The 27,973-nt window shown below is 42.9% G+C and overlaps 1 protein-coding gene across 3 annotated transcripts in view; it reads left to right on the top strand.

Annotated features, from left to right (window-relative positions):
• TMTC1 (transmembrane O-mannosyltransferase targeting cadherins 1) overlaps positions 1-27,973 on the top strand; it is a 133,912-nt gene that overhangs the window by 77,869 nt on the left and 28,070 nt on the right. For all 3 annotated transcript variants that reach the window (XM_014876957.2, XM_088165422.1, XM_088165421.1), the window contains 2 exons: positions 9,449-9,613; positions 17,805-17,918. In XM_014876957.2, coding sequence (XP_014732443.2) covers positions 9,449-9,613; positions 17,805-17,918 — 279 coding nt within the window. The remainder of the gene's footprint in view (positions 1-9,448; positions 9,614-17,804; positions 17,919-27,973) is intronic.

The raw sequence follows: 27,973 nt of genomic DNA, 5'->3' as shown, positions 1-27,973 counted from the left end.
CAATAGGCAATCCAGTGGTACCTGCCCCATTTTTATGGCCACTCGTTCATGGTGGATATTGCAGTGAGTGGGTTGCAGGGTGCACAGTTACTCTTTCCCAGCACAGGCAATTACAGGTTGCTGTTGGGTTTTTTTTGCCAGTTCCTCACTATATCAAGGGTTGATGTTGCAACTCTAATTGACAATACTAGATGAGATCACTGCTGTATACAGGGTGGCATTTGCTTCACCATCTATGTTAAAATCTGCTAGAAAGCCAGCATCCAGGAAAAACACACTTGTATTTTTCAATAAATTAACGCATCATGGTAAAGTTTTCTTCATTTTGCTGTAGCAAAGCAGGGACCATATGAATTTTTACCTTTGCATAGAGCATGTTTTTATTCTTTTGTGCTAATGCCTTTTTTCCATCTAGTGTAATCACAAACATTATTAACTTATGTAATTGGAGGGGGGAAAAAAGGAAGCTGGTGTGTGGTGGAATCATCTCTAATTTCTATGAACCTGATAATTTCTGAGCAGAAAAGTGCCCAGTACTTACAAGGCAGCCACCTGGGGATGGGACTTACCTGTGCTTCTCTTCTGGCAGCATGTTGGGTACTCCACATTGTCTTCATTTTCCTAGAGACCAGTTGTGCAATGGGGTTTCAGTTTTCTGTGTCACTCCTTTCTTTATTGTCATTTGAAGCTACAAGTTCACCAGGAGCTGAATTTCTGTTTGCCTTTCCAAATTCTTTCAGTATTAGATCAGATCCTGTAAAGGATCATCTGATTTACAGAAGAAGCTTCTCTTTTCATTTGGAATCAAGCACTGACCCAGCAAAGTCAGCAGTGAAAGTCTCATTGGCTCTATGAAGCTGGTTTATCTTCTCCCTGATCTCAATTCAACAACACAATTAAGCATTTTGCCAGTTTTCAAGTTAAGTCCACAAGTCGTTTGGGATTTGTATATGGAATCCAAATTACACCTGTTCCATTTACTTGAAACAGACATGATTTCATTGCCTGCTCTGTTGCTGCTGTTCTTGCGGGAGCTATGGGGCAGCCAAAGTTCAAAAGAAGTGAACTGGATTATATTCCCTGTAATTCAGATGCAGTCCTCAGGGCACGGGGAGTGAAATGGGAGACCATTATGTGATGGCAGTAGGCCAGACTGCAGCCCCAGCTGAGTCCCTCTTTTCTGTGAGGGATGCCTGTCCCCACTGCAGGATGTCAATTTGAGCAGCACTCTGCATACATGGCTTGTGGCTGGAGGCGAGGTGATTGGGACTTCAGCTGAGGCAAGTGACCCCAGTTCTGCTTCTGTGAAATAGGGATAATAACTCCACTCTGCCCTTCAAAAAGGAGCAGAGAGAGTTTTCATTAATAAATGAGAAATAACTCCTTTTAGGAAAGCTAAATGCTTTGAGCAGCCACCTTGCAGATGCATGTCTAAACTTAAGCTCCTACCTTTGGAGACTTGCCCCAGCCCTATTAAACACTTCAAGGAGAAATGAAAGCAGCCAACCTCTGTTAATACAGGCAAGAAATGCTGGGATGCCAATGCCATGTATTTTGGGAAAAGGCAGTAAAGATGTAGGAATAAAAACTGAGATGATTCTGCAAAGCTGAAAAAGATGAGCTCATGGCATGTTTGGTCTAGACTGCTGTGTTACGTTATTTTAACTAAATTTAAAACATGCTTTTGAGAAATGTGTTGTGTTTTGGGCATGTACAGAAAAAAGCGATATTTTTGTGGAGTTATGGGCATTAATGACTATAGTGGAAAGATTTCTGGTTTTGTTGTGGTAGAGTAACCTAAAGGAAAACCTTCAAATGCATTTATTCTGCTCTTGAAAATAATAGAGATAGGTAAAGATACTGGTTTTAAAAATAATAAGTTAATGTCATCTCGTGGAAATAATCTACTTGGTCATGTTGATTAAAAGCAGAATTCTTATTTACAAGGTATACATTGGCTTTAACATGATGCCTTGTGAACTCTAATAGATAATATTCTTACATTGAGTTTTTGGAGACTTGTGATGGGAAATTACTTCCTATTATAGAATTCCAGAAGTTATGACAGTATTTAAATTAAAACTGTAGCATACAGACACGTCTTCACCGAAGTATGTAAGATCTAGGGAAATTTCTGTGGAATCCCCCATGAAATTATACTGGATTTTTCATCTATAAAATGTTTTCTTTCCATAATTCATATAGTAATTAGAAACCTGGAAGGTTTCTGTATTACCTGTAAACATTTCAGGTAGAAATATGTTGGATGTGAAATCTTGGACTCAAAGACTCTAATGAAGGGGGTTTGTTGATCATGTGACTTTTTGGAAGGAATGGGAAATGTGTCCAAATGTTGAATAGCTATTCAAGGGTTAGTGAAATCATTAATTTCTAGTCCATATTTTCTCTCTAATAAGAAGTTCTTGCATTTTCTTTAATTACATCATGTCTGCCTAGAGGATCACATTGCTAGTGGAGGTAAATAATTTTGATTACTTAGCTGATCATGTCTATCTTTAATTTAGGCCTACATAACTTCTAATTTAGAGCCAGTGACAAAGTCTTAGCACTAACTCGTAAGGTAACTTTCCAAGTTAGATATATTCTGCCAGTGTTTATAGTTCACTATGTCTTTGTATTATGACCTGCAGACTTTATTATTAAGCAGGAAAAGCCTACTTAATTCCAGTGAAAATTTGATATTTTATTCAGCAGGCTCAGTATATGTTAGACATGTTGCTGGTTCTTGGTTGTCACACTGATACTTCTGAGCTGTAGGGATTGATTTTTTTCAGTGTTGTTTTTTTTTTTATGTTAAATATTATATCTTGATAGTCTTCCTGAAGTCTGTCAAAACCTCTAGTGACCAAGAAAAAATACATCAATTCCATGTCATCCTAACTGAGAGACAGGCAGTTTAAACAATGCTTTTCCCATTGTCCCCAAAAGCCAGTACTAGTGAATGCTGCTGACTTACTCTGTGGCACAGAGACATACCCCACATCCTCCTTGCCTTTGGACATTTAGTCCAAAACGTGGATGTTGAACAGGTTTTTCCTTTCTAGTTCCACCTGATTGAGAAAGTTTTGGTGCTTTGATAGTCATATCTTCCTGTGAAAAATACCATGTTTTAGTTAATCCCAAACTTCTTGTCAGGGTGTGCTGACTAGTGAAACTTTGGACAAAAAGAGTAGAAATAAAAGACTACTCCAACCCAAGATGAAGTTTACAGTCAAAAGGAGATGAACAGCAAAAAGGACAGTTGGGGAGAACAGCCCAGAACTGCCCCTTAGGAAGGGGACACTCATCTGAGAGTTGGGACATCAAGGTTTGTCTGCCACAGCCCAGCAGCTTTTTGGGATAATTAGTGCTGATCTGAACCGTGCTGGAGCACTCGGTGGTGGCAGTTTGATCTAGACCTGATCTAGGCCATGCTTACACTTTTATTACATTATCTAGCCTGTAACTTGCCGAGTTTAGGCTGTCCTTGTACCAGCTGTGAAGCAAAGTGTCAATCCAGCAGTAAACTTGGCAGTGCAAGGTAAACTTCTCTGAATTTCTGGAAAACCGGGGCCAGTGGAGTGTGGTTATTCCAGATCAGCACATGGGCTTACATGGCTGGGAATTTTGAGGACCCAAAACCCTACAGTGCACCCACTGCACCCCCAGGTCTGAGTCTAACCTGGCACAGTGGTTTGAATCCAAGTGATCCAGTTTGCTGTAAGTGTGCAGCTTCTGAGTTTCTGGATCTTTTGGGTGACCCAGAAAATGTTGGGGTTTTTTTGTTGTTTTTTGTTTGTTTGTTTGTTTTTGGTTTTTTGTTTGTTTGTTTTTTCTCTATGATTGGTCTTGATGACCTTGAAAGTCTTTTCCAACCTTAATTTTCTATGATTTTGTGACCAAAGTGCAACCTAGCATGCGCATACAAATACACTCTATTTCCAGATGGAAACATTCTTTTTCAAAGGCCAGATTTCATTCTGGCTCAAACAGCTCCAACCTTGGAAAACTTGACATTTTTCGTAAAACAGCATCTTTGCTACTCTGCCAGCGCAGCTCATCACTGGAGCTGCGTTCCTGAGAGTGCTTTTTGGGGCAGAAAGAACCACCCTGGCTATGCTTATTTTTGCCAGTGCTCCTTTCCTCATCTGACTGCTGTAGTGAGGCAGAGCAGCCCACAGGGCATGCCAAGCGTGCTTTTTGCAATCAATTACTCTCCATTAGAGAAGTGTGAGCAGAGCCGATGAATTCAACAGGGATGAACTGTCTCTTCCCCTGCAGCAATAGCCCTGCCTGCAACTGCATTTCAGCTGCCTTTGCCTCTCCCTCTCAGTGCCTTTCCTCTGCTCAGGCTGCAGAGGTGGAGTAGCTAGGACTAGGAGCATGTGAAGTGTGTTGTGCCAGGTAATATATGTGTGGTACTGAGGCTTAGAAGCTTGTGGGGAAGTATAAAACCTGAGAGAATCTGAATGTTTGTATTCAGTGTTTGTAGCTGGCAGCAGACACAGTCTTTCTGAAGGCTGTGCTCGCTGCTCTCTGAAGGGCAGCAGCAGAGCATGCTTTTAGTCATGAACACAAGGGTTAAACGTGCTTCAGAGCAGCTTGGAAGCAAGGGTTGATTTTTATGCAGGGAAAGGGAGTCATCCTAAATGAGTGCTGGAAATCAATAAGGAGTTTTGCAGCCCAGAAAGAGCCTCCTGGGTGAAATGTTGAAGCCAAGTGCATTTTCTGGTCTCAGTATACTTCTGATATAATCCCTTTTGTTGCATTAGCAGGCCCTGAATATGGCAGTGTTTCTTCCATGTTTCCACAAGCTGCTTATAGGCAACTCTTTCCCAAACTGATATGTATGCATGGATGCATCTGAATTCTTATCTCGGCTCAGCTATGAAATCTGGAATAAGTACTTTGATGAAATCAGTGGATTTACTCCCAAGTTTACATTTTTTAGTTGAGATTAAATCAGTTTTCAAAAAACCCCAAACAACTAGTTCACAAGATTTAATGTCCACCATTACTATTTTACCAAATGGTAAATTTTACCAAAATTACCATTTTACCAAATTACCAAAAAGTGTGAGGAAAGCATCTTTTCTGCATAGTTTCTCCCACCCTTTTAAAATTCCTTTTTGCAGCCCTACCTGGGTGAGTTAGAAAAGGCTGGAACTACAACTGCTGGTGTCCAGGCTGTTTCTCTCAGAACTTCAGCTCTCAGCCTGATCTGACTGTGCACTGTGCAAAGTCACAACTTGGAAAATGGAGTAGAAAGCATGACTAGAACATGCCTTGCTCTTCAGGAGTTTGCCACAGCAGTAGGTCTCCAAGCAATTTCTGAAGGAGGTAAAATGGTTTCTGATGCAGGCAGTTTGCTATAGCAGAGCATCCTGATAATCCTGGGCTGTGGCACATGCGGCTTTGAGTAGATGTCATCACCACAAGAGCCAAATGCAGTGAAAGCATTCCTGATTTTTACTAAAAAGGGAGAAACCTGATCCATAGAGAGCAGAACTGTGTGCAAGCATCATAAGTAACAGTCTCACCTTGGGAAAGGAGCAGTAATGGCCAAAGGAAAGGTTGAATTTGCAATCTAATTACCCAAGATGTGTTTGCAAATATTAAGTATATGCTGTTGTGTCTCTAGCTTTAATAGGGCAATGCATAGAGAGGACCATAGGAAATAAGGTCTATATCCCACCACATTCCCATCTGCTTGTGCCTCCTATCACTTTGCTTCCTTACAGGTGGAGCAATATTAACAAACCACAGAAATTATGGACAAAAATGTGTCATTACCCAGCTCCCTTTGTGCAGTCTGCCAGAATCACATGGTGGCAGTGGCACAGGGAGTTTCCCTGCTGGGCTGCCTGGCCCTCAGCCCTCGCTGCAATTCGGGGCATGCCTAAGGTCCCACTTTAATTCTGCTGGAGTCTGAAACCTTGAGGAGTCATGAACGCACTGGCTTGTTGGTCCATTTGCCGAATTTTTCTGCTGCATCATGGAATTTCTGAAGTTACAGGTTCTTCTGTAATGCATGCTCATTGTGAGCCCACATGAAATCAACTACCATGTTAACTTGGTGGGCTGTTTCTCAGGACCCCAGAGACCAAGCTGGCATGGACTTCTCACTGCTGTAGCAGACTGTTGCTTATCCTACAAAAACAAAACGAAACAAAACAAAAAAACAAAAAACAAACCCAAAAAAAAGAAAAAGGAAAAAAAGCTTAGCAGTTTTACAATAATCCAGTGGAAAATGGATTTAGAACTAAGTGGTTTGGGGATTTTGCTTGTTTCCCATTGTTTAGGTTTTGCTACAAAGTATTTCAGAAAAGTGCTTGTATGGCAAGGGTGAGAGAAAAGCCCTTCAGGAGAAATTGTTCCCTTGCTAGGAAATGCTAAAGTTAACTAAGAAACCAAATAATCCCAAACCCAAAACCCTGCAGTCTCAATACATATGCAGTTAGCTACTGAGGTGTCTGGAATGTAGTACTTAAGAGTAAATTTTTCAAGTGGCAAACAAGTCTTTCATAGATGAAAGGTCCTTTTGAGACATTTTCTTTTTTTTTTTCCTGTGTGTGTGAGTAAAACCTGATTTCCTGGCGAGCCAGTGGTAAGGTTTGATATGAAGTCAAGTCCCCCATCACTCTGAGAAGAAAAGCAAATCTATTTGAAATGTTCTCTGTGTTTGTAGGCAGTGCAGGGTCACAGCAGAATTAACCACATAGGAAGTGGCAACCTGGCAAGTTTCCTTCATCATCCAAGTGCAGCCTGACCTGTACGGGCTTTTTCCACCAGGGTACCACTGCTTGGGCTGCTGCTGACTTGGCAAAAGTCAGAGCAGCTTCAAAGGGCTCCTCTGAAGCCTGGAGAGATTGGGATCAAGGGAAGTGGGATGAACTTGATCTAGGGATGAGCTGTGGTGGGATGGAGGGCTCTCCAGGTCCAGTGACTGTCAGGGTTGCCAGGTTGCCAGGTTGCTGCTGCAGCAGCTCCATCTTTGCAAATTTGGTGCTTCACTGGTTCAAAATTTCATGGTCTCTGTGATAAAGCTAATTTCTGTGCTGGGACTGTTGGGTCTAGTGTGAGACAAGTGAAGTAAGGTATGACAGATTATGTGGTTTTGGAACTAGGAAACTATAGTAATATAATTACATTTTTTGACAGATGCTTTAATACATAGGTGCAGACTGTTTTGTTTAGAGCAGATCACGGGATCTGGAGGAGGTGGAATGTGATGCTGATTGTGCCTCAGACTGAGTGCTGCTGCTAAGGGAGAAATTCCCAACAGCTGAGACAGGATTTGAAATAAATACCCAGACATTGATGTTTGCATTTTTTGTTTTCTGGACGCGTTCATGACTCTGTAGAAGGGGTCTGTTCTTGAATATGTGTAGGCATAGGGAAATTACTTTGAAAATGTCCTTATGCTAAAGCAGTTAAAAAGTATTTATTTCAGATGATTATTTCCAAGGGAAGGATAAAATTGAGGAAAGGCAAAATAACAGAGTGAAAACTGTCTGCAGACTTTTGAGGCATTTTTTGTTGCAAAGGGAGGGATTATTACTGAGAATAACTTTTCAGAGGTTTTAAAGTAGGGTTCAATAACTGTAAAGGCTGGATTGTTTGACACCAGCATCTCTATATAGAACTCTATAGTTCTTAAGGTCTGCTTGCAGTTAATGTAGGTGCAATAAATATATATGTGCAAAAGAGTTAATGAAAAACAGCACAAGTACAACAAGAAATGTGTTACAGCAAAGTGCAAGCATAATTGAGTGACAAATATATAGGTAAGCACTTCTAAAAAATGGGAGAACTTAAAAACAACAGTGAAGAGAGTTCTGAATGATCGGCAGATCTGATGTTTTTTCTGGATCTGCCACATATATGCCACATATATGCCACTTCTCTCAGTGTTCCATAAGGCACCTGTACTGTGCCAGAGACAATGCAGTAGTGTTAATCAGTATGTATAAAAAGGCAGGTTTTTTCCTCAGTGAAAGGAAGAATTCTTGTCTTTCTCCATCCTTGGGAAGCCTAGGCAATAACAATGTGTCCAGCTCTCCAAGCGGGGAGAGAAACCATGCCAAGAAGCACACATAGAGCTCTTCAAATATGGAACATTTTCTTTTTTCTGGTTTCCACATTGACTTTCACCATATTGTGTGCTTGCCTGCAAGGTCACCTCTGACAGGGGAATTTTGTTCTCAGTTTTTCATACCTTGTAGCATTCTCACCAGGAAGTTGCTTGAACGTCTCTGTACAGACCAGGAAAGACTGTAAATCTCTGGCCAGAGTGTGCAATGATATCTCTATCTCCAGCCTGCCTGCTTTTAAGTGTGGATTCAGCTGAGGTTCAAGGTGTGCCAGTGTTTGGGAAGGGCTATGCTTTTGTCCCAGTTTATTGAATTGTCTGCAAGTGTTATTCGAGAGCTTTCTGCTCCCTTATTTCATCAGAGAGAGCTGCCTGGACTAAGATAGTTTTTAAGTCTAACACTAAATCAGGTGCTGTGTAACCTGAAGAGTTCTAGATAAGCTAATGACATTTGTTAAGCACTAGAAATGTAAATTACTTGTAAAAAATTACAAGTGGAATTAGCGATTATGAAATACAGCAACCAAAAGCACTGCATTTCCAACTCAGAGGGACATCATTAGAGGAATTAACCCTTGAATTAAGATAAATAATTACTGAATTGATGCACATTTATTCAGGAGTAAGACTTCTGTCTAAATTTGGCTTGTGAAAATGCCACAGTTATTCATGGAGAGCCATGGAAGTGCTGGGGGCTGGGGACTGGAGATGACTGTGTGTCAGTTCATGGAAGGGCAGCAAGAAGATCTGCCAGCGCATCTCAGCTCTTCTGGGCTGGGCACTAGAAAGGACAGGCTGGCCTTGATGCAGAAGTGCAAGACCCAGACAGGCACTTCTGCCTTTTGGTGGTCTCTGTCAGCTGCTCCAGTGGCAGCATTGACTATAGCATTCACTCTCCTGCCTCAGCTTCACAATTCGTAAACTGGAATTAATAGCAGGCACCACTGGGATTGTTTAGAGACTTCCCCCTGTTAAAATGCCTGTCATTTCTACACTGCTCCAGTAGTGCTCAGTATTACTGTTATTACATGGTGCTTTCTTAGCTTGCTGTTCAGAAAAGCAGCTGCCTTCTGTGCCTGGTGTAAGCTACCATTATGCTGGGTGGTATTATGTATGCAACTGTACTTTTGGCATCCGGGTCTATCATTTAGATTAATTTGGAAATTGTGTAGTGACTTGAGGAAAACTGCTGTTGAATTGAAGTTTGTTAGCCCAGAAAATATCATTAGTCCAAAACCCCTTGTAACTGTAGAATAAATGCAATACTGGATGGTCTTGCATATAAACCAGACACTTGAAATGTAATTCTTGGTACATTTTGCATTTTGCCTTTCCTTTTTTTTTTTTTTTTTCCAGTATGGGGTACTGTATCCTTTTTGTCCATGGCCTAAAAAAGCTTTCTACATGGCTAAATAAATGGAGAATTACTGTTCCGGCCCTCTTTGCTTTGCTGCTGCTGCTTTTCTCTTGGAAGACCGTGAAACAGAATGAAATCTGGCTATCACGAGAATCCCTTTTCAGGTAGGAGTGACCACAGGAGAATACTTGCATTTTTATATTGTTTAAAGTAGGTTTGTTACATGGAATAGTTTTCTTTAGAAAAAGTTGTGCTATTGTTGCATTGATCTAATTAACATTTTCATTATCATAAAATAACACTTACTTCCTCTGGTCTGATAACTGTGCAAAAACTAGTGTCAGCAGTTTATATACTGATGGACAAACTTTGGTTCTGACAATCACATTTTTAAGACATGCTATTTTTAAATAACTTTGATTCTGTAGATATAATGATAGTGTAACACTTTAGTTTCTAAAGACATAGCAAAAGTTTTTTGGAACACTCCAGAATGCCATAGTAACGCTACTGAATATATTGAAATTTCTTTAGCAATGTTCTAATGACAAAAATAAAATGCCACAAAGTGCCAAACTTAATGTACCATATTTCATTTTATTTGATTACTCTTTGCCAAACAGCTCTGTTAACAACCTCATTTATGTATTTTCTTGCATTGAAACAGACTGTTTCATTTTGTGTTTTGCTAGAAAATGTATTGCATTTGCCTCCAGCTGCTTTCAGCAGTTGTCTAATTGTGAAGTAATTGCAGAAACACAGGTGATCTGCACACGGGTTGAACTTTATTTCCTAACTTATTGGCCAGAGCAAAGTTTAAATTATGCAGCACTAAAAGTATGAAATTGGTTTTTATGTGTACCCTTTGGTCTTCAGGAAGCACTACTGAAGTGATGGGAACTCTCTTAGCGGGGCTGTTTTTAAAAAAGTCTGGAACTGGGGTTTCTTCCCTCTGCATGATTCATGGAATATTCTGAGTTGGAGGGGACCCACAAGAGTGTATCACCAACTCCAACTCTAAAGTGAATGGCCCATACAGGGATGGGATCAAACCCACAACCTTGGCACTTAATATTAAACCCACGCCCTGACCCACTAAGCCAATCTCAGTTTCCTGCGTGCCTCTCTCAAACACTGTTTGCTGTTCAAGCAACAGCAGCCGTGGTCACTGGTCTGGACTCACACAGGAATCCACGTGGGACACACCTCTAGTCCAAACCTGGCCACTTGGAGGAAAGTAGGAGGATTTCCAAGTTGGACCACTCTTTTACTGAAGGGGAGGTGGGAATATGCCAATTCCATTTGCAGACTTGCAGGCATCATATGCTGTTGTGTTGTGCACAGCTGTGGTCACCCAAGTTTAAGAATGATGAAGTCAAACTGTAGCAGGTGACAGGAGGACATTTTCTTCTGCTAAGGAGCCTTCTAGGGACAACGTGGAGTGCTATGGGGTCTGTGGCAGAAGAGAGGGATAAGGTTATGTCTGCTTAGTTGGATATAAATGGACTTCTGTCCTTCCAGCCTCCATTCAAAGCAGGGTGACTATTTACTGCCAGCTGCAGTTCCAAGGCCATGCCACTGCTGCAGTGCAGCTCTGAGCTGAAGATAATACCCCTTTACCTCCAGGGAGGGACTTGGGGTAGCCCAGGGCAGTACTCAGGGCTCAGTGCCTTAGGTTGAGCTGTTTCCCTCTTCAGCTCAGGAGTTTCGGGGACAGTACCAGGAGAGAGGTCTGCCCCAGGCTTTTGAGGGGATGGCAGAACTCTTAAATTCCTGCTGGGTCACCTCTTATTGTGGCCTGCCCCTGAGAGCAATCAGCAGCAGCTGCTGAAAAAAAGCACTGTAAGAACAGGGCCAGCAACAATAATGCTTCTCTCCAGTTCTTTCCCAGCTTGCAGTAATCTGCAGTTTAAAGACTTCCTGAGTCAGGAGTTACTTGCTATTTTTGCTTTTAACAGCCACTGATGGACTTTTCTTCCATAATGTTTCTGACTGCTTTTTCAAATCTATTTATAGTTTTGGCTTCTACTGCATCCTGTGCGTTGGGCTCTGTCATTAAATTACAGAGTGTGCACACTAAGATTTCCCCCTGTGTGCTGTGAGTCTTCTGCCTGATTATCTGTTTGGTGTCCCCTCGTTCTGGTGTGCAGAATGAGTCGTGAGTAACCATCAACTTGTCACTTAGGATAAAGGCACTTCCATGTCTTGAACCCCTATACATTCACCTAAGGTTGTCTCCTTTTCACGCTGAAGTCAGCTGGTCTTGTACTCCCCTCGCATGGAAGCTGTTCTGCATTTCTGATTCCTCTTGTCAGTCTTCTCTGGATACTTTCATGCTCTGGTCCATCCTTTTGAGAAAGAGACCAGAATCACCTTTCAAGAGGTATGTGCAGCACAATAACAAAAGACTGCTTTCTGGCTCCTGTTCTCTTCTCTTACTAACTCCCAGTCTTCTGTTTGCCTTTTATGACCTCTCCTAAGCAGTGAGTGATAATTTCACAACATTCTCAACGCAGATTCCAAGACACCTACTGTGACTGGAAATACCAGGTTTTTAGACATCAATCTGTGTGCAGATTTATGCAGATTTAGAGTGTGTGTGTTCACACACTCTGATGCTTCTGTCTGTACCGAAACTGTGTTTCTTGTGCCATCTTTTTTCCCAGTCCTCAATATTGTGAGATCCTTCTGCAACAAAGTGTAGTTAATTCTTGCAGTGTGATTCACATTGGTGTCATCAGCAAACATGTCCTCTGCCTCTTGGCTCCCCTTTCAAGATCCTTTGTGAGCACCTGAGCTCAGGTACCATTGCATGTCTCCTGGGAACCCTTGCACTCTTCTCCAGCTGTAAAAACTGTTCACATATTCATGCTCTTTGCTTGCTGTCTTTCAACAAGTATTGATTCACGAGAGGATCTTCCCCTCTTACTCCACGGTGCCTTGAAGAAATTGCAGAATTTAATATATTATAATCTAATATATTATAATTTAATATTTTATAAAATCCCTCACTAAGAATTGAAAAATCCTTAGTGAGGAATTTTATTAAAAAAACCTTTGAGCATTTAAGTGCTCAACATTGGTGTATGTGATTTTGATTGACTGGGCTATATTTGGATATTTATAAAGGCTTTCCATAGTTTCAATATCATGTACGTACCTGTTGAGTCTATAAAACACCATCAGAGCTTTCCAAATAACTGCTTTCTGCAATATGCAAGGCTAATTCTTTGTTGGACTGTAGTTATCCAGAAATATGCTAGAAGTAGGATTTATTATGGTTTTCCCCAAATTACCTGAAGTGAAAATCAGACTTTCTGGTCTGTTTCCCCCTCCAGATCCCTTCCCTGGAGCCGAATGAAGTCATGTTCATCAACTTCCATTCCCCTAGTGCCAGTCTCATTTAAATTATAGGCTACCTACTGCAGCTAATAGCTGCATGTTTGATTTCCTTTGGATGCATTCTGCCAGGCCCAATGGATTCATAACTGTTCTGGGTGTTGATTTGTTTTAACACCTCTTTTACTGGCACTTCAGTTAGAGGCAGTGCTTCTCTCTTGCTCTGTGAGGAAAGGCTCCTGTGTGGCAGCTCCTTCAGTTTTGCTGTAGTGAGCACTGGTGCAGAGAATCCATTTAGCTTTTCTGCTGTGGTCTTTTCTTCTTCAAGCACTACTTTTAGACCTCCATCATCTGTTTGCCTTAGGGGATCTTTGGCAGGTTTCCTCCATCTGATGTGTTCCATTATTAGCTTTGATGGCTTTAGCAAGTTTTTCTTTAAATCTCTTTTGGTCTGCCTAATTACGGTTTATGTTTAACTGGCTGATGTTTATTCTCTTTTCCTTTTTCCTTCTGTAGCTGTTCCTTTTTAAAAACGGTTTTCATTTCTCATAGCTGTCTTTGCTGCGCTGTTTACCCTTGTTTGCCTCTTTTGTTGTCCTTTTAAGATCATCTTTGATAGGTGTTACACATCTCTCACAAGTCTGTAATGTGGTAGGACCCTCCTTGTTGATGGGAAGGAAATGCAAAAGAAGAATAATATAGCAAGAAGATAATGTTATCACAGGAGTGAGAGATCTCCTCTTTGGGGCAAAAAGAGGAGGCTGATGAGGAGAGGAGGGAGAAGTGGATGGAGGTATGTGAAACAACAATAAATTTTAATGGACAAGACAGGAGGAGGATACAGAGCAAATCTATAGATGTGGGAAAGGAGACATAAATCAACCTACTTGGTATTCTCTGTGTGTGTTGAACTTTTTTTAAGAAGTATGTGCTGGGAGAATCTTTACTCACAATCCTAGTTCCTCATTCTTCTTTTTCCAGTTGCTGCTTTAATTAATTACTACTTCTTCCCTCCTCACAGTTTTTTGTTCTTTCACCTCTACTTTATGTTCCTCCATTTGCTTGTTTCTGCAGGATTGATCTGTCTTGATTCCCTTGTCTGAGGCTTGTTCTGTTAAATACGCTTTTTCTATGCTGGTCCAAGAGATGTTTGTATACTCAGTGTGTTCCTGGTTTTGTGCTTGTACCCCATTCTGTCCCTTTCTCAAAACTTGCCCCATTTTGGCATTGTATGACACTGTGGCCACTCAGTCTTCAGCCCAGGGACCAAGTTTTCTGGATGCAGAAATCCTGCCAGGTCCTGGCTGAAAGCAGCAGTGTGGGGGTGGATGCTGCTGTCTGAGGAAATGATGCATCTCCACATAGATGCACAAGCATGTGTGCAAGGACTAAATGAGAAGCAAATAAACCACACGTATAAGACGTGGGCAAATATATAGAGAGATATTTGAGGCATATTATTCCATCTCTAGAAGCCTCAAGCAGTTTGTCTTACTCTGTTGGCAGGTGATCAGGGTGGACTTACTTGTTAATTATTTAAAAAACTGCCCTCTAGAGTGAATGCTCCGGCCAGAAGGTCAGACTCAAACTGTGGTCAGCGTTAATGTCCGAACCAGGGAGAGGGAGGGGAGAGCTGTGGGCTGATCCCTGCATCCGCTCTACTGACCTTTCCAAGGCTTGCCAAGCTGCCATGTTTCCTGTTGCTCCTGGAAAGCGTCCGCATGTGCTGCCCACGTTTGTGACAGTGCCTGGAAACCCAGTTGTAACCAGCAAAGGAACTGTACAAAAATGATGCTTTCTTAGTCAGCAGCTCTCCTTCCCAAGCCAGGTCTGCTGACTGCAAGAATTTGCAAAAACTGCTCCATCCCCAAAAGTGGCATTTACTGCTGTGTTATTTTGTTAATTCTTAAAAGTTGGCTCAGCTGAGGAGAGCAAGTCCCATTGCATTTTGGGCATCTTCTCTAGGACAGTTTAACATGGCCCAGCACAGTTATCTGTGAAGTCAGTACAAGGATAGGAGGCCAAGGAAAGTGGTTGTTTGTGTCATCCAGAGAATAATTTGCTGTAGAGAACCTTAGTTGATGATAATGATTCCTGAAGCAGAGGAGACACCATTGGTTTCCCAGGGTTCCTGCTGAGGCAGGAGTGGTTTCATATTCTTCTAAACTGTGCACTTTTCATATGGATATCACAGAAAATCAATGAAACCCCAGCCCTGCACCCAGTCACCTTATAGAGCAGAACACACACTTGGGAAAACAAGAGAGGGGATCACAGGGCTTTTTTCCCAACTGAAGTGGAATTTGGATGATGCTAGTGTTTGAGGTTGGAAAATACCAATGGTATTTAATTTCTCTGATTTATGGCTAATAGGCTTTTTTTTTTCTCCCTGGGGAGGAAGTGTTGCATAAAAAGGTTTGCCTATTGTTTATTTTCCATTTACATCGCTTAATGCTGTCGTAGAAATCAGAAGGGAAGGAAATCCTCTGGAGAAGTGACGTCCAATGTCAGTGGGCTCATTTCTGGCTGGAGCCAGATTGGTGCCATAGGTTTTCAGAAGTGCATGTGTCTGACAGGCTGGGGAATAGGGAAATGGGAGAGTTTGGAAAAGCACACTGGAAAATTATATTGAAATTGTGAGAGACTGGGAGCTTGTGGGAAGCAGAAATGGAAAAACATTGTGTTCTGCTTTGTTATTTATACTCCACCCTTTCCTTCTTGGCTTTCACTGTGGACATCATTGTTTCCTCTGTCAATGAGCAAACAGCATTCTCTGTTTCTGACACTGTTCTCTAGCTGGTCAGGAATCAGTTAGCAGGAGTGTTTGCATGAACTCTCCTGAAAATTCCCCTCTGCATCCAGTGCCGTGTTTGCTACCTCCCCCAGAATAGAGGCTCCAAGCAGCCTCAGTAATTTCTATGTGCATTTGCAAAATGAAACGTTCCTCCTTCCCGCCTGTGCGAGGAGAATAAATAGGTCAGTGTGAGCAGTGTGATGCAGAAGAGAGTATCTTAAGAACCCAAACCCATTTCTGCCTTTCCTGTGTCACCCCTGCCACCAGCAGAAGCACACAGATGCAAGAAGCTTTATTAGTGATATTTTAATAAATGGGACCAGCAGAATTAGTGATAAATTCTACTTAAAGGAAGACAGTCCAGAATTAAAATATTTAAACATACACATCTTGCTGTTAAAACTGTATCTCATTAGAACTGAAGTGCTCGTGCATATGTAAAGTACTCCTCACTGTTAGCTCAGTCTGCTCTGTTTCAGCAGAGGCTGTAGCAGAGCAGCTCCTTGCACGTAGCTCTGAGAGAGCAGCAGTTTCGAGTGCCATGTCTCTGCCTGTAACACTGATGCTGATGTAATGAAATCCTCTCTGTATAAGAATTAATATTCCAGTAATGCCCAGAGGTTGTAAGTGTGCAGTTAATAGCTCCCAAGGCCAATGGAAATTAACACAGCCATAGCAGTCACACATTACTTGCTGCTGGTGCAGTATATCTTTGTGAAAACTAATATAGAAAATCATTCTCTTAAGAATAGCATCAATTAACTGATTTAATTCAGCAATTAGTCACAAAATGTCTTATTCCTGTAGTGTTCCCAGTAAGTAATTTGGAAATACCTGATGATTTAGAAAGCCAAATGCAAGGTGTACTTTTAATTTTAGTAGGCAAACCGTGGCTGTGTTGAGCTGAACTCTGCAAGGCTATTGTGGGCGAAGCTTTGGAAGCTCTCACAAGTAGGTGTTAGTGATGCTGGATACCACTGGCTGCAGATAACTAAAAGGATAGCATATTTACCACTGCAATTCCTCAGTGCTGTTCTGCAATGAAATCCCCCTCAAAGGGTTTTTTGCAGCTCTGGGTGCGTTCTTCCCATGCAAGAGGGTGTGCACCCCACAGAAGGGGCTGCCTCTGACCCTGTCTCAATATGATTAACTTCCATGCTAACCAAAGTTAAAACAGGAGAGACAGACAAGGCATAGCAGCAAGACTTGGGAACTTTCTAATCCTTGCTTTTCCTACCTGAAGTAGTAGGGTTAGACTTGCTGGGAGTAGAAAAGAGAGCAGCTGGCAGGAATCTGAGAGCAAGAGCAAGAAACAGCACCATGAACAGATTCATCCATCCTTATTTCCCATTACCTCAGAGAGCCCCTATTTATGTGCTGGAAAGGATTTCCCCATTAAATGGAGTACTGACTTCTCTGGATTCTTGCAGGGGAAATGTTTCCATGGTGTACGTGCTCCTGTGATTTCTTTCTCTGTTTAACCTTGAAACAGCATTTCCTGTGGCTGAGCAAGGTGTACCTTGCTTTCTGTGCTCTCAATTAAGCAAATAAGCATATGCTTGCTTTTGTCTTTGTGCCCTCATTATTAATTCCAAATGTAGAGTTCAGTCTACCCATGGCAGGGGAGACAAAGGGGAGGGATGGGATGGCTGTGCAGCCAGACATCCTCAGTCATGTATTATAATGCTTGAGTGTTATTTTGCCACGTGAGGGTGAGAATCCCTTTAGCCCTCACCTCCTGGCCATACTCTGCTCAGCCTTAAGCAGTGCACATGTGCTGGTACTTGGAGTAATCCATGCATTCCATCTAGTGGCTGATGCACATGGAAAAGATAGCCTTTTTCTGGTAGCTGCAGAAAGTTCTATGTGCTTTTCCTCTCTAAACATTAACCATTTAGGTTTTGTCTTTCAGTTTAGTAATTCAGATTTTAAAATGCAGCAGCATCTGGCCACAGGGAGTGTTGCAGCGTTGCTGCTGGAAGTGCCTGCAGTGACAGGGACCAGGATGAGTTGAATTGCTGCCACACATTTATGTCCGCCCGGGGCACTTGCCCAGAGTTCTAACATGAGCTCTGTTGGCACAAATGCACAGGAGGTGATGAGGTGCTCGGATTAGAGCAAGCTTTTCAGGAGAAGGGAGGGACTGAGAGAAGAAGGTGAACCCAGGGGAAGGTGGGGTAAGTCGGCTGCTGACAGTGTCCTGCTTCTGTTCCTCTTCACAGCTCAGGAGTGAAGACCCTGCCCCACAATGCCAAGGTGCACTACAACTATGCCAATTTTCTGAAAGACCAGGGCCGTAACACTGAAGCAATCTACCACTACAAAACTGCTCTCAAGTAAGTCCTTCAGGGGCCTGGTGGGGCTCCTGCTGTTAACCCATCTCCTTCCTGACAGGCATGGGGCAAGTTGGCTGCTCCTCATCCCCGGCTCCTTGGGAGCAGCTTGGCTTTAGGAACCTGGGAAAGTTCCTTGGCAAAGTATTTGTGTGTCATGAAATGAGGTAGCCTGGCTTCCCTCCAGCTCCATGTGTGTGTGTGTGTGTGCACTTCAGTATATGAGATAGAAATGTTACCATAGCTACACGTTGAGCAATGAGGTGTCATTTACGCAGCTGAATGTATGCTGGTAAGCAGGAGGTAGTTGTCCTAAATGCATTTTCAGGTTCCTGGGCCATTTATCTTTGTAAATTGTTAATGGTGCATGCCTGGAAAATGTCAGTGTGGTAGCCATCTGAAATGCAGTAACAATAATGGTACTTACTACTTGTACTGAGGCTTCTGTCCACAGAGCTTTGCATGAACGCTAAACTAATTGATCCTGAAAATGCTCCTGTGCCATAACAGGGCAAATATCATTGCTGAGGTTCTGTACAGGGGGAAGCTGAAGCAGCAGGATGAATTGCCTTGCTTGTAGATGAACGGTAAATCAAAGTCCAGGTCTAGGCTGTAATGGAGACATGTCCTGTGGTATCTGTGAAGGACTTTTCCTTCACACACAGATGGGGTCACTCCCTGTGAGCAGCCTCCCTCCACTTGCTGCTCCTGCCAGCGCTGTTCATGCAGCTCAGCTGCTCCCCAGGCAATGCTCAGTGCACCAAGCCGGTCACCCCAGTTACCCAAACCTCTTCCCTCTGGTCCTTGGGACTTAGGGGAAAGGACAAGCCTCTCTGGGGAATGAATGCAAGGAAAAGGGCTGGGGGGATGTCGTGGTGGCAAGGGAAAGCAAGCATGGAGTGCGCAGATCGTGTTTTCAGGAACAGACGCTTGTTTGGGAAGGATAGGCAAGGTGAAGAGTGGCTCTGATGGACAGCAAGGGCAGAGCTCAGCTCCACAGGGCATTCCAGGAGGTGGAAGGAATGTTCTTTCTCGACATGTGATGTGACATAAAGCTCCAGAAATTACATGTATGTTTTGTCTTTTGGCCAGCTGACAGGGTTATGATAAAAGCTCTCTAAGGGCTCCTAACCCACCCAGGCTGACCTGTGAGGACAGGAGTTCATTGTCACTGAGGAGGGACTGAACCTGGGTGAAGGTGATTTTTAGCTTTCTTGAGCAACATCCTGTTCTGTTTTGCCATGCTGGGCATTTAGGAAGTCATTTAGAAAAACCTTGTATTTTTTTAAAGTTTCCAGCAATGGAAAATCCAGCATAACCATCAGTGAACTGTACTGAAGGTTAATTACATTGGCTCTTGAAAATGTCCTCCCTTATTTTTAGACTGATTTGTTTAACACCAGCTTCCAGTCATTGAATTTGTTTACACCTTTCAATGCCACATTGAAGATCTCATTACTGAAAGTCTGTTTTCCATAGAGTGATCGACTCCTCCCTTAACCTGCTGCTTGATAGGTGCTGGGTTTTTCAGCATTACAAGGTTTTGCAGTCCTCCAGTTGTTCCTGTATCTAGTCTCTGAACTTTTTCCAATTTACCAGAAAAGCTCATTGCAAATTAAAAAGAAGAGAGACTGACAGAAATTATCCAAGCCCTGTGGTGGAGTGCACAGGGTAATGTAACTGCTCCTACCAACATTGCCTCTGCTTGTGGAAATGAGATTTGCAGACAGAAGATCTTCTCTAGCTCAGCAGCACCCATGTATTGTAATTATAATGCTGTTTTCTGCTCTACAGTGTTTCAGTTACGAAAGAGTCTGTTTTGAGAACTGATTGCAGACATTTTCTCAGCTGTATTACATAGCACTGTTTATGCTGATGGTGCTGTTTATGGAGCATCTAAAGCCTTGTTGGGGCTTGGAGCCCCACAGAACCAACCGTGCTCCTCTCTAGGTGCTTGGTGTCTCATGGCACTGGTGCTAGTGCTCGACTTGCTTCAGTAGTTTCTGCATTAGCTGGCAGTTTGGAAAAGTGAAACTCAACTTGCAAGCTCTCTTTTTGACCCAAAAGTGCCAGCCAGGACTTGGAAGTTTCCATCACTGGGAAGCTGCACTTCTTGTTCTTGTCACATATATCTCTGCACTTATATTTTCCTTATATTTACTCCTTCCTGCCTCTGTCACAGGGAAATTATTTGGGCTCTCTGTAATAAGCAGTAGAACAGTGTAAGTAAAAAGTGCACTATGTTCTTCTGTTGAGAATTACATTCTGTCATGTCTGTGTTTTCCCTTTCTACGGTGCCTGGGGTTGTGTGTGGGCCCTGCAGCCTCTGCTGGGTGCCCACATTTGATGGCTGTGTTGAAGCAGTGGAGAAGCTGCTGGGTGTGGGACAGGCAGCCTCAGGAGGATACAGTGGCCGACCAGACACAGGTATCACAGAAAACAGCTGTTATGTCGAAGCTGTTTACCCATCCTCACAGACACCAGCTCCTCACAGACTGCTCTGATTGTAGACTAATCTCCACAATTAGAGAGAAGGAAGTAGCAGCTGTAATATCCTGAGCAGATTTTGATGGTTCAGGGTATTTTTGGCCACTGGCTTGACCTGGAAAGATGAATTACCACTCTGTAAATTTTCATATCAGGGAGTAGGCAGACCAGCAGCTGAGGTATTCGCACACCAGGCTTTCATGATTTCCCACAGGTACTCCTCACTGAGTGCCTGCTCTCCCAGTGAGTGTGGGTGGATCCATCCTCCCCAGGTTACAGAAAACCCAAGCTACTCAGGAGGCTTCATAATCCAATGGCAGCACAGCCAAGAGTACAGAAGATAAGAATATTATTTCTGCCTAGTTCTCAGTGAACAGATCAATAGGGAATTAATAAGGAAATGGAGTCGATAAGGACACGGCTTGCTGCCTGGGAGCTCCTGGGAGATAGGAAAGCTGCAGTGCCTCAGTGGGTGATGCCTCATCCACTATTCCAGCTTTGTGCCAAATGACAGTGCAGGTCTGCTTGATCTCTGGTGAATGAGTTTAATTGTTTAGTAAACAAAAGTGATCTTGTCAGTCTGCACGCTGCTGCTTGAATTGTGAGCGGTTGCCATTCTACCAACCCCACCAAGGTAAGGAAGTGCTTCCATGCACTCCTGCTCTGCCAGAAGTGCTGGTTGCCAGTGTCTGCTTGGCAAAGCAACACTCTGCTCCTGTGGAGTTGCAACTGTGGGAAAAGATGTTGAAGTGCACACAAGTCACCTAGTGAAATACTAGCAATGAATCCTGGGAAATTTGATCCCCAATGTTTTAACTGCTCCCTTTCCTGCTTTCAGAGACAGGTGGGATTCTCTGCTGGCAAATGTTGGTGTACCTCTGTTAGCTTCAGGGCAGAAAAGTGGTGGAGGAGAATAATGTGTTTTCTCAGACAGTGGAACTGCAGGGCAGGTTTTCAAGGCAAACTTGGAAATCAGTCCCACCTGTCAGTGCCATTACAGGTGGCCCATCAGAAAACTCATTCCTCACCCCAGCCCAGAGATCAGTGACACAGCACCCTGACCTAGCTGGACTTGGGTGCAATCTAATTATGTTCTCCAAGAGTGGGGGAAATGAAAACTGAAATGAAATGGAAAAATGGAGAACAACGCTTGAATTGGAGATGGGGAGAATGAAAAGAACAAAAATTCTGTGTATGTAGGAAAAGCTCTTCCTATATGTAGCTCCTAAAAGGGGAATGGAAATGGAGCCCTTCAGAGATGCCAGATGAGTGATCCGTAAGACAGCCCCGGCAAACAGCTGGTGTTCAGCAGTTGTAGAGTTATAAACCTTTCAGCTTACCTGCAGTAAAACAAGAAAAACACACTGCTGGATTAGACTGCTTCACTGGTTTGCCTGACATATGGTAGTGACCCCAGGAGATCCTTGGGGTTTTTTCCTTCAGAAAGTAAACGCTGGAAAAAGTCCACCTGAGATGTGAGTTGACCACAGCTATTCTGAAAGATCGCTTTAATGTTCTTGCTGCTGCTTCTGCTGCACATTTGTGGCTGTTGTTAGGAATTCTGGAGAACCTCTGCTCTGGAGATCAAAAGAGTGCTGATCTTATCTGAAATGTATCTCACCACTTGTCTCCCATTTGTGAGTGAGAATATGAGGTCCTGCAACCTCACTCAAATATGAAGAACAGCTCTGATGTGTTAATGAAGATGTTTTTGCTGTTGTTGATAGTTACCAAGCTTTAGTCCTGCTTCTCCCCAGCCTTTTGTGCTTAATGTTACTGTTGAGACTCTTATATTGTCCTTCAGCAATGCAAATGGGCTGACATTCAGAGAGAGAAAAACAGCAGAGCCTTAAAACCCAGTTGGTGAGCATTTGTTATCAATTAAATCAATCTCCTTTAAACAATGGACGGGAGAAAAATAATTCACCTTACCTTGTACAATTGCACTCATTCAACATTTTAATTCCTCAAGCAGTTCTTACCATCCTTCCCTGTGTTTGTTGCCAGGGCAGTGCTTCCCTTGGAGGGCAGATCAATGTGAGCATCAGCGGGTGGGGCTGAAGGAGGTTGCCGAGTTCCTTGCTGGAGTTGGGTGGATAAACATGCTATTAATAGTTCTGTGCTATCCAAGCTTCTGTGTCTGGAAAAAGGTCATCATCTAAAAATTCATGTTTGTCTTCTGGATGTTAAAACATACCTGACAGTAGAGAGTCCTGCAGGAGGTGTCCACCTTGTGTAATGTGATACTGTGGATTAATTTACATAAATGCACTGGTGTGTGTACCTGAGAGTGCACACACTTCTGCAGCATCACCTCCATGTGTGTACACGTCCATCAACAGGTTCCTAGCCACAAACTCCCCTTGGACTTCCCCTGCCAAATGCTGGTGACCAGACAGAGCAGGAAGGGGACCAATCTGCCATGCAGAAACCTTCATTCTCACCTTTTGGAGGAGGGAGCCTCTGGACAGCAAGTAGGAACTCTTGGGCTGGTTTTCTTTGCAGTTCGAGGAGCTGGTCTACTGTTCAGCCTTGAGAGAGAGGAGAGAGGGGGCCAGGAGGCAGAGAAACCAGTATGGAAACACTTGATGCTGCAACTTGTGTGGTCTGACTCTTGCTGAGTTTGCAAGTAATATATCTTAAGGTGCTGCTTACAGCATGGAAATGGGGGATGCTGGTTTGTGGCATTATTATGGGTCTTGAAATCATGGCCATGCATCCTTAGTACTCAAACACAGACTAGATAGAGAAGGGAAAACAGTGTAAGTGGCTTATCTGTATCCCTCCTTTGAGGGAACAAAATTGGTTCATAGCATCGCTGGAATGGCTAGAAAAGAAAAAAAGCAAGGCTGTTCTTTCACCTCACTACACTTTAGAAATAAAGTCCTAATGCTGTAAGAGAGACTCAGGTTTCTTCCTAAGCTTTCCCACATACCTTCCTGCTGGGTTTTTATATATCTTAAATCAACGGTATCTGGGGTTGTTTAAATTCAGTTAAATTGCACTCTCCATGCAGTAAAAAAAATTGTGTTCTTACAGCCCTTTATGTGTGTGTGTGTGTCAATGTATTTGCCTTGAAAATGCCTCTCAGCGTGGACTGCAGGTGGCCTTGGATACCATCTGTGATTTATTTCTGGGAAGAATTAAAATACCAGCACCATTTGTTAGCCTGTTTTTACAGTGAGTATTAAATGTGCAGTGCTGCTTTGCTGTGTCTGCTTTTGCTCCCAAACCCGTGAGTGCTCTTCTGACATTCTGGTATTACTTAGGTCAGGACCTTGGAGCAAGCCTGAAACATCTTCATAGAGATTTCATGTAATACTCTGTGTTAGTGGATGTTGTGGGCTGCAGGTGGATCATGTGTGGTGTTCTGATTCAAGCTTTGACAGTAGGCTTAAGGAGTATTTCGTATGTGGTGGCTGTCCTGAAGCTGGATGGAATTGTTGAGTATTTTGATGGTAATTGACGGCTGAAAGGACTGCCTTATAATTTGAATCAGAGACTTAATGGCCTTTTCAACACGTTGCATGGGACGGTGGCCAAATTGCTTCAGCCATTGTAATTTATTTTTGAACCTGTTTTCCATAAAGTGCTAATCTCTGCCTGTTTTGAGGGCTGCTCAGTTTTTCTGCTTTTTTGTGACAAAATAGCAATCAATCACTCCACAGGCTTTTATTTACTTGAAAAGAGAACTGGTATAAGTGCAGCCAAGAGCCCTGATGCAGAGACAGTATGTGTGCATGTAGAGCCATAGAAGCTGGGTGTGCCTGCTGGGATGGACAGATGGATGTGTCAGCCCTAGGCACTGATGGTTACAGGTGGGGTCCCTTCCTACACCAGGGTGTCCTGTTGTGGGTGCAGGTCCTTCTATGCTTCCCCTCAGGGACTTGCTGTCTTTTCAAATACATCATCTTAGAGAAAAGCCCCCATCATCTCTGAGGATGACAACTCCGTAGCCTTCCTCAGACACTGCATCAAACCTTTGCCTTCTTATGTATTGGGGACTGATGAAAAAAATCCGGGTAATGAATAATGCTCCCCTAATGAAAACCATTTTCTTTCTGGGACAAGGCATCTATTTTGATTTTACTGTGGAGTGTGTAGAGAGAAACTTATGGCTGTATTTTACACGTGTTCAAGTCTACCTTTCACTTTTGGCTAATGATAACTTCAAATCCAAGGGTTAGTTCCTCATTCCACAGCCATTCTTTTTTTCTTAGCCTGCTGTTCTTGTTTTTATGGTAACTGTACAGTATGGGACTGTACAGCTTCCTCTGGCACCTGGGAGCCTCGGGAGATGACAGGCATGATTTCACCCTCATCTGCTTCAGTGAAAGTATGTTGTTATTTTATCCCCTCATGTCATGTTTGATTGAAAGGTTCACCTGATGGTCTCTTGTTTGCTGTGGGGTCCCTCAACATTCTCTGGGCTCTATGGAGGTGCCTGCATTGTTCACACTCTATAAGTCAGGCATGTTGTGAATTATTAGTCTTTTGTTGGGCTTTGGGAGTGTTGAGGTTTCTGGGATTTTCAGGACTTATGTGAATCCTGCATAAATTCTTAATGTGAGAGAATAAGCAGACAGCCCTGTTTGATAACCTCATGTTGTCTCAGCACTTCAGGGAACATGTGAGTTTAGCAGGAAAGATTTTATTTATTTATATTTAGCTGTGATATTGTTTGACTTAAAGTCCTGATTTTTCTCCTCAACTCTAACTCTCAGGCTTCTATCCCTGCCCAAGTTTGAAAATCTAATGAAAATTTATAAATTGTAATATTGTTTAGTGTTCTACTGGTTGGTTATTTTGAATGGCATGCTTTTGGATATTGCTGTCGGTTGGGGGTATTTTTTCCTTAATGGATATCAAGCTCAAAGAATTCACGAGGCTTTTGTCAATGTACAGATTAAATCTATTCAGCTTTTCTATTATTTTTTTCCCCCATTTCTGTCCTGGAGAGGTTTCCCTCAATATCAGGGTGCTCTGCAATTCAGCCTGAGAGGCTCACCCTGCTGAGAGGGTTTCCTGGTGGCAGAGCACCTGTGGGCTGCTCCTGCTGCCTGCTGGGCTGCTGGGCAGGGGGAGAAGCCATAAAGCCAGGAGCTTCCTTCCTTCCACTGATCCCTAGCTGTGATTCAGCACTTGCTGTTTATACCAGGTCAGCCTCTGGAGATCCCAGGTTAGATCCAGACCCTGCTGTAGACACTGCTGATCAGGCAAGACCCCGCAGTGATTTCTTGAGGGATGCACTTTGAGCCCCCAGCACCAGGCTGGGATGGGATCTCTCCCTGTCTTGTTCCTGACATTATGTCAGGACCCCGTGGCAGCTGACTGTGTGGAAATGGGTGTGATGTAATACCCAGCTCCGGGCTGTGCTGTGTACAGCCAGGAGTCTTGCTGCTTTGTCACGCTTTCACTGAAGAAGATTATGCCTGAGGCTTTCAAAGGAACCTAAAAGCATTAGATCTCTCACTTGCCTGACTTTCAACAGGATTTCCAGGTGCTTTTTTAAATACAAACTTTCTGCCAGACTGAAGGGTGTTACCTTTGAGGAAATATTGATGCAACTGCTAGAACTCTTCAAGAGGAAACCAGCTGCTGCTTGATGTTGCAGGATTACCTCTCCTTCCTTGAAAGAAATTCAAATGTTGCAAATTGAAAACCTTTTTCAGGTTTCACACAGGATCTGCCATCCACATCTCCACATCATGTAGAGCAGCTCTTGAAACAAGGTGCCACACCATCATGAGGTTATGACCTGAGTTGTTGCCAGTGTAGAATTGTTCCCAGAAGGATGACTGGTCTCAGAACTACATCAAATCATGTTTTAATTCAACCTGACATAGAGCTTTATTGAGAACTTACATAAATACATGAAAATGAGTGTGATGTAATATTAAAATTGGAAAATTGGCTTGAAATAGTATACTGGAGTAAATATAAAATGGGTAGTATTAAAACTTGGCACAGATAGCAACGTTATTCATATAACATTCTTACTTTCGTTGGCAAAACAATGCCAATAATTAGAGTATATATTGGAATGGACAAAATGTGCCTTAAAAGTAAGTTGCCATGCTGCCAGCAAGTAATTGGGCCTGGGTAATTAAGGCCTGAGTCTGTGTACTTAATGTGGCTGCAGGGAGCCCCATGGATGCACCAGGAGAGCTGAGAGTGGCTATCAGGGAGGTGTCCTCTTGTATGGAGGACGAGTGGTGAGAGGTCTGGCCTGGGGCTCTTCAGGCTCTCCTCTTGCCACAGAGAGGTAACACAGCCTGTTTTGTCAGGGCAGCACAGGGGGGTGACTTACCACAGCTGCCTCAGTGGTGGCGTGGTCCCTGTGAGTGCTAAGTTTAAATGCATTATTTCATCAAAAGATGTGGTAACAGAAAACAGGCACACCAAATCTCTCCAACTAAATAATTTATTTTAAAATTATTCTTCACTTATTATTTTAATTTATAGAAGAAATTAATATGCTTGGACCCCCTTTGAATATTATGCAAGATGATGCAGGCAGGTTTTTCTGCTGCTGCTGCCGTGGCATGGCTGTTGGGTTAATGATGACCAGGGTTGCTTACAACTCTTATAATGGTTATAAGAACTCATGTTGTAAGTCACTGGGAATGTGCTGTCAACAGGCTTATTGTCAACCCTTGGAGAGTGATGAAAGGCTGGGACATCAGGAAGAGTCACCCTCATGTGACTTCTCAGGACTGACTGTCCCAGCTCTGAGAAGGGTCTCTGGGCTGCTTTCAATAACCTCTTTTATCATGCAGTGGTTGTGGGGGGCTGCCCAAACCCCTGAAAGATGACATTATAGCATTTTTGCATGCAGTCCATGGTAGTTTTTCGGGCTAATTGCATGCTAGTCTGTCTCCATCCCCTGCTGCTTGCTATCCACACAGCAGTGGCTGTACACAAACCACATAAAGCTCTTAAGAGCAAGTGGGCAGTTGTCACACTAATGCCTTCCTCCCCCTGCATACCCCTGGCACCAGACCAGGGGCTGTTTAAAGGCAGGACTGTGAGCAGAGCTTGCCAGTTGATTAAGAGGTATCTCTCAATCTGAATTAAAAGAATTAAAATTCTTGGTGGATCATAGGTTGCAGTCATGACAACAAATTTCCTCCCTTTCTCTTCATTATGTAATTGTCTTGTAATTCAGATATGGAGCAAAAGAAGCCCTTCAAATTTTTTTAAAAAACCTTTATGTTTCAGCTAATAGCAGCATTAAATGAAAAAGCAGAATAAATGGCCATCAGCGTTTTGTGTATGTTTTGTACCTGGTCTTGGGAAACTGGAAATCTCTTTACTCTGCAAGTCAGTAGGGCTTTTGTTCAGTGGTATTAGAGGGAATTTTGCTAACCTAAAGAAGTGGGGATAATTTCTAACAGGAGTTCTTGTGTGAGTCTATACCTGTAATAGTTAAAGGGAAGGCTGCTGAAATTTATTCTGACAATTGCAGATACAGCATTGGAGGAACCATTTGAATTATTCATTCTACAACAAGGAATCATCCCACTTGTCTTCTCTTTAGAAATGAAATCTTCATCTGCTTTAAAATATAC

This window comes from Sturnus vulgaris, chromosome 5 (assembly GCF_052056855.1).
Source record: "Sturnus vulgaris isolate bStuVul1 chromosome 5, bStuVul1.hap1, whole genome shotgun sequence".
Lineage (NCBI taxonomy): Eukaryota > Metazoa > Chordata > Aves > Passeriformes > Sturnidae > Sturnus > Sturnus vulgaris.
This window is presented reverse-complemented; position numbering and strand designations above follow the sequence as displayed.